The 6,977-nt window shown below is 37.9% G+C and overlaps 1 protein-coding gene across 1 annotated transcript in view; it reads left to right on the forward strand.

Moving 5' to 3' along the window:
• The window catches only part of LOC103037556 (macrophage mannose receptor 1-like), a 68,869-nt gene extending 61,892 nt beyond the window's left edge, over positions 1-6,977 (forward strand). The window contains exons 5-10 of the mRNA XM_049473035.1: positions 1,157-1,251; positions 3,476-3,533; positions 5,091-5,501; positions 5,611-5,958; positions 6,047-6,409; positions 6,491-6,977. Coding sequence (XP_049328992.1) covers positions 1,157-1,251; positions 3,476-3,533; positions 5,091-5,501; positions 5,611-5,958; positions 6,047-6,409; positions 6,491-6,495 — 1,280 coding nt within the window. The 3' untranslated portion in view covers positions 6,496-6,977. The remainder of the gene's footprint in view (positions 1-1,156; positions 1,252-3,475; positions 3,534-5,090; positions 5,502-5,610; positions 5,959-6,046; positions 6,410-6,490) is intronic.

The raw sequence follows: 6,977 nt of genomic DNA on the forward strand, positions 1-6,977 counted from the left end.
GAGTCTTGTTGAAAGTTTTTGAGAGCAGTCTACATAGATCTTATTCTATGTTCAACTTCTTTTATTGCAAATGATAAAAGATGAGTTAAATGTGTTACTCTGATATTGGGAGTCTAATCAGCTAGATAATTTCAGTGGAAATGAAAACTGTACTACCAAGTTAATGACTGACCAGAGTAACTAGACTGATGAAAACTGTGACACATTACATCAGTTTAGTTTTTATTAGCCTAGCTGGTGTAACTGGAGCCGGATCAGGCCATCCTCTTAGCCTCCTCCGGCCATGGTTATCAGAGACCTCCAGAGAGGTGGACACTGCCGGCACACTGGAGAAGAGAAAGGGGTCCGCCGGATCGCCAACATGACACTCAGGAAAGAACAACTCACTGCGTCCACTTTTAAGTCCATGGTCATGGTATGGTGCAGCAAGGGCAAGAAGAGGACGTGGAGAGCAGTTGCAAATGCAAGTAATTGTTAAAAAAATACAGAAAACCAATAACAAAACAGAAAAAAATGAGACAAAAACCATAGAAACAAACAATATTTGTTTTGAAAATCCAGCTGCAGTGGGCTACGTTTCCTCTTCACAGGTAGTACCCAAATACGTAAATAGCCAGTTTTTCATGTCATATGATTTACTGTCAAACATTTATGAATAGAATACATGGATTACTGGTGTTCTCACAGCTTTAACTCTCAATATTAAGGAAAATTACAGTTTGTTTTCTTAGCAATATGAAATTACTGGATAAGTGTTATTAGAGCCAACTACTATTTAATTTATCATAAATAATTAACAATGCTTTTCGACCAGTTTGCATAATTGTAGTTCATGATAATATTAACTAATGAAGTTTTTACTTGTTTACCTAACATCGGTTACCAATATTAATGTAGTATCTCATGTGTTGTTCATGTTAACAAGTACTTTACTTTTAATGTAGAAATTAACATTACATAATGCAGTTGGTACATGTTAAACTAACATTGTGTAAGCATTGTTTATGTATTTGTATGGGTAATTAATGTTATTTAGACCATTCTTAACGTAAAATGTTACCACACTTTCTCCTGATCTTCACAGCTGTGTGTGGTGTATCTCCATACGTTCCTCATCTGTATCACTTTGTGGATCAGGGTAAAACCTGAACTGAAGCTCAGATCTACTGCAGAGAGACCTACACTGATCTGGCCACCATCAACAACATGGACGAGATGAAGAAGCTGAACGAGGCTTTGAAGGATAAAACTGTCAGTGCTGTTTGGATTGGTTTGAACAGAGGAAATACTGGGAAATGGGGGTGGTCTTTGGGAGGTAGAAGATTTGAAAGGTGCAGGCTAGAGGAGATCAGCAGTGGTTCAGCATGCCTGAGAACCAGACTCTCAACTTCATTTGCTTTATGTGTTATTTGTTCAGAATATTGAAATAGAGACACATACAGTATATAGAAATAAAATGTATAATCTTCATTATTTATTATTTTCTCATTTTTTTTCCTCATCCAGACTGAAACCAGGTGTGAAGCTTCTTCTGTCCCGGAATCAGCAGCTCTATAACTTTACCACAATCTCTGTAGATTAGTTTAAAGTAGTGCTTTATTCTGTTTGTGCTGTAACGTCTTTCATATATCTGCTTCTTTACTTCTATCCCATAAGATTGTATCATCTGCTAAAAATAATAAGCAAAGAAATCAATAAGCAGAGCTCTGTGACCTTATTTCATTGCTTACATTGTTAGATCAATTTTGAAACTCTTTTAATGTATCATTTTTTTCATCTTTATGCATTTAATTCAATTATTTTAATCATGATGAATCTGTTAATTATGGATAATATATTTGAATAAATGTAATAAAATCAGTTGTCTTTCAGACTTTCATTTCTTACTATAATACAATTCACAATGGATCATCTATGCGACCCATCGAACATGACAAGGTTTATTATATAATGAGGAATATGGATAAACACATAAATATTTGTTTTATTCTAGTACTGTCCAATGTAAATGTGGGGCTTTTGTGAGATATGAAGTGCAGTTTACTTTAAACTGCTTATTTTTTCACTGCATTATTTTTGCGGCCAGTAGAGTAGACGGATTAGGGGGCTCCAGACACAACCCTGGGAGTATACATTGCTGAAGAAGAGGGTGGGGCATCAGATATCAGTTTCCATCAGTGTAGTTTTTCATCATTGGGACAGGGATGATGTATTGTTTAAAGGAGGCTGAAACAAACCACTGCACCCGGGAGAGGTTGAATATGTTCATAAACACTGAGGCTGCTCTTTGCAGATGGTCCATCCTGGTATTTTTACCTTTTAATGCTTTTTGTAAGTAAACTCCATGATACTGGAAGCATCTCATAGGCATGCTATCAATAGTACCACTACATCTCTTAGCACTGCTCGCATTGAGGAGAGCTTAGATGCACTTTTCCACCTTGGACCTGGCCAGTGGGTACAATCAGGTCCCGGTGGCAAAACAGGAAAAGGCCAAAACTGATTTTTGCACACCGTTTGGCTTATTTGAGTGGAACCGGAATCCCTTTGGACTTTGCAATGCCCCAAGCACTTTCCAAATGTTGATGCAACAGATTTTTGGGGACCAGAAGTAACAATCGATTCTTTTTTACCCTGATGATATTATTTTGTTCTCCTATTTTGTTTACAGCATTTGCAGTGGCTGGAAGTTGTACTTGGGTACCTCAAAAAGGAGGGTTTAAAAGTTAAATTGGAGAAATGTGTCTTTTTCCAATATGAAGCTAACTACTTGGGATATGTTATCTCTAGTAGTAGATCCTGCTAAAATGTTAACTCTAGTAGTGATCCTGCTAAAATCAAGGCAGTAGCACAGTGACAGCTTCCGGGTAATGTGTCAGAGCTGTGCTTCTTTTTAGGATTCGCCAGCTTTTACAGGCGAGGTATTTGCTCAATTAAATTGGTGACTGCATGAAAGGCGAAAAGGGGCCAGGGCAGGCTTTGGGAATGGCTTGCAAATCCCAATGCCCCAGTTATGGCTTATGCAGACTTTTCACGTCCCTTCACCCTGGATATTGATGGTAGCCATAGTAGTCTGGGAGCTGTGCTCTCATAAGAACATGGAGGTGGTTTACGGCCAGTAGATTTTGCCAGTCGAGGTCTTTGGCCCTCTGAGTGCAACATGGTTAACTACAGTTCCATGAAGTTGGAATTTCTTGCACTCAAGTGAGCCATGGAAGAAAAGATCTGTGAGTACCTATTGGGGCACAAGTGTGTAGTGTATACAAATAACAATACATTGAGTTATCACCAGTCTGTAAAACTGGGAGCGACAAAGCACCGATGGGCTGTGCAGCTTGCAGTTTTTGATTTTGAAATAAAATAGTGCTCAGGTCAAAGTAACAAGAATGCAGATGCATTGTCTTGCCAGCATCCACTAGGTCCTGGTTTGGCAGAGTACCTCTCAGGTACCCCTTTTCCTGTGTCAGTCCAACAGGCCTCCCAGGTGGACCCTATGGTATCTGCAACTCAGACTGTGGTCTCTGTGCGTCCAGGTAGTTCCACTTTAGATATTTATTCATTGCAGGATGCAGACCCTGTTCCTAGCAAGGTTTTGATGTTTTGGAAAAAAACAAGTTCAGCCCTCAGTCCTGCTGAGAGACATTAGGTTTAAAGAGTGATTGTTGGTCTCTCCCCTCTACCACCTGCCGTACTTAATTTAGTTTTTCTCTTGGACAGGAGCTGTGGGCCAAAGAGGCAAACCTTGGGGTGTGTAATTCCTTTCACCATTATGTAGTGTTGATCACTTTGGTGTTTGAGATATGCAGTGCAGTTACGAGTGGTGTGTAGTGTAAGTGATGTTTTATTCTTCCTCTGCTTTCTTCTGCTGTGGGAGGCCCTCAATCCAACCCTTACCATCTGAGTTTTTAATGTATTAAACTGTGTTTGCTCATTCCAGTGATTCTGGGTGTTTTTTTTTTAAATAATAATTGTTAATAAAATTTCTTTTTCAATTCCAGACCTACGTCTCTGGTCACTAAGCATGTTGAATGTGTGTGTCCTTTATTTTCTTGGCCTCAAGTGCCAGTTATAGTTCCTAGGGGTGAAATTCACTTAGATGGCGTAGTCTTACTCTACCTCTTAGGGGTTAACAGTGTTTAAACATTAACCCAGAACTGAATGGTAACATTGAAGTACTGCTGCTTATTTGTATAGTAAACACATCAGCGGTGGGCTACATTTCCTCTTCACAGAAACTATCACTTTATAATCCATGGAACTGCTGTTGACCTAGCTCTGACGAACGCTAATCAAATTAGGGATAATAAATCTACAGAACTGCTTGCAGGAGGGGTGGAGTGATATTATATAAAGAAGTGAGATACTGTATTGATCAGAACAGGAGGTGAAGAACGACTGAAACGCATCAGCAAGGAGAACTCGGATCTGATCATCTACATTAACAAATATTAGTAGATATTTGATTCTAGGAATGGATCAGAAGTTGATTTCGGTCTTCTTACTCTTCTCAGGTCAGTGTGAACTTTGTATTTACTAAGAGCATCATTAGTACTTAATTAGACACCAGCTAATACATAATTTACTTTTTGTAAAAGTTCCTGAATAGCTGTGTCTTTGCATTTTTGGTTTTTACTTCAGGTATATTAAATTCAGTGAAATAAAACATTCAATGTTCATACAATAGCAAAACTAAAAGTAATTTCTTAAAAATAAATATTATGTCAGCTAAAGTATGTGACTAAATTAAAAGAGGAACCAGCTGCCACTGCATAAGAATTACTATGGACAATTATATTTATAACATCTTATTGGTTTATAATAAATAATTTAAAAAGCTTATTCAACCAGTATGCATGACTCCAGTACATGGGAACATTAACTACTGCTATTGTTTCTTCTTAAGCTAACACTGGATTACAGTAATGTAATATCTCATCTGTTGTTCATGTTGACAAATGCTTTAATTGTTAATTAATATGTCTAAATATAATGTGAAAGCATTACCTAAGCATGTTTAGTGTATTTATTATGTATTTTTCATAATAATAATCACATTAATTAATGTTAATTATTAAATCCTAAATGTAAAGTGTTAGCACATTTTCTACTGGTCTTTGCAGCTGTGTGTGGTGTATCTCCATACGTTCCTCATCGGTATCACTTTGTAAATGAGAGTAAAACCTGGACTGAAGCTCAGAGCTACTGCAGACAGACCTACGCTGATCTGGCCACCATCAACAACATGGACGAGATGAAGAACCTGAACAAGACTCTGAAGAATAAAACTGTTTGGATTGGTCTGAATAGAGGGAACACTGGGAAATGGGGGTGGTCTCTGGGAGGTGGAAGATTTGAAAGTGTAGGAGATTCATACCGGAACTGGAGCAGTGGCGAACCAAATAATGCTAAGGGTAATGAGTTCTGTGTTGCGATGTATAAACAAGATGGAACCTGGCTTGATGCCCCATGTGAAGATAATAATACTTTTGTGTGTTTATATGGTAAGATCTTGAACTTTAAATACAGATTAATGAAATATTCTTTGATCTGTTCATGAGCCGTGTTTTTTACAACGCTTTAAAAGTGCAGTTTTACCTCATTTTTTTTCAGAAAAGAACACAAACACTGAGAGATATGTTTTCATTAATGAGACAAAGACCTGGCCTGAAGCTCAGAGCTACTGCAGAGATTATTACACAGACCTGGTCAGTGTGAGGAACCAGACAGAGAACCAGCAGATCTGGAGTGTGTTAAAAACTGGTAAACGGATCTGGATCGGCCTGTTTAATGACTCCTGGAAATGGTCAGATCAGAGCAGCTCCTCATTCCGATACTGGGATTCTAACCAACCAGATAATTATGGTGGAAAAGAGAACTGTACTACTATAATAATGACCAAACAGGGTCACTGGAACGATGATAACTGTGACACTTCACATCAATTCATCTGCCATGAGAGTGAGAAGAACTTACTTTAGAATATTTAACCTTAATGTTTTTTATATTCCAGACTGTATGCATTTACTCATTTTCCTTTTATCTCCAGATAAGCTGGTCTTGATCCAGGAGAATCTGAGCTGGAAAGGAGCTCTGAGATACTGCAGAGAGAATCATGTGGACCTGGTCTCAGTTCACTCTGAGGAGATCCAGCTCTGGGTGAAGGATGTGGCTCAGAATGCCTCCACTGATCATGTGTGGCTGGGTCTGCGTCACACCTGCACCCTCAGCTTCTGGTTCTGGGTGGGTGGAGAGTCCTTCTGCTATGATAACTGGGCTCCAGGTAACGGGACAGAAGGTGAAGACTGCAGTCCTGTAGAGAGAACCGGAGCGGTGCAGGCTAGAGGAGATCAGCAGTGGGTCAGCCTGCCTGAGAACCAGACTCTCAACTTCATCTGCATCAGATATGAAGGTTAGATTTAGTGTTTATTAGTGTGATTTCTACAGAATATTCACATAGATCTCATTAAAATAACCCTGTTTTTTTCCACAGACTGAAACCAGGTGTGAAGTGTCTTCTGGATCATCATCAGCTTTCCAACATTTACTCTATATTAGCTTATATTAGTGGTTCATACTTTATATACTAGAACTGTTGGGCTAAACTGCATTAATTTTTTTTATATATGACCTGCTTTATCTGTATTTCATAGAATTTCATAAGTTTTAGTATTAATCAAAATTAATAATTGTAATAATTATTTGGACAATAATAATAATTATTTGTTGTCATTGTACATAAGTGATGTTTATTGATAATTTTACTGCTGATAGTATGCACAGATTAGACTGAGAGTAACTGTAACAGCATAGAAATGCCTGTTGAGATCTGGAGCGGAATTCTCCAGACCAATTATATTTCCATATATTATATTTGTATTCTTTTTGTGATCTTATCTTAATGTATGTTATACTGTTATTTTAATCACAATAAAAGTGTTTTCACTGAATGAGTTATTTGAATAAATCAGATCAAATCA

Source organism: Astyanax mexicanus, unplaced genomic scaffold, assembly GCF_023375975.1.
Source record: "Astyanax mexicanus isolate ESR-SI-001 unplaced genomic scaffold, AstMex3_surface scaffold_33, whole genome shotgun sequence".
NCBI lineage: Eukaryota > Metazoa > Chordata > Actinopteri > Characiformes > Acestrorhamphidae > Astyanax > Astyanax mexicanus.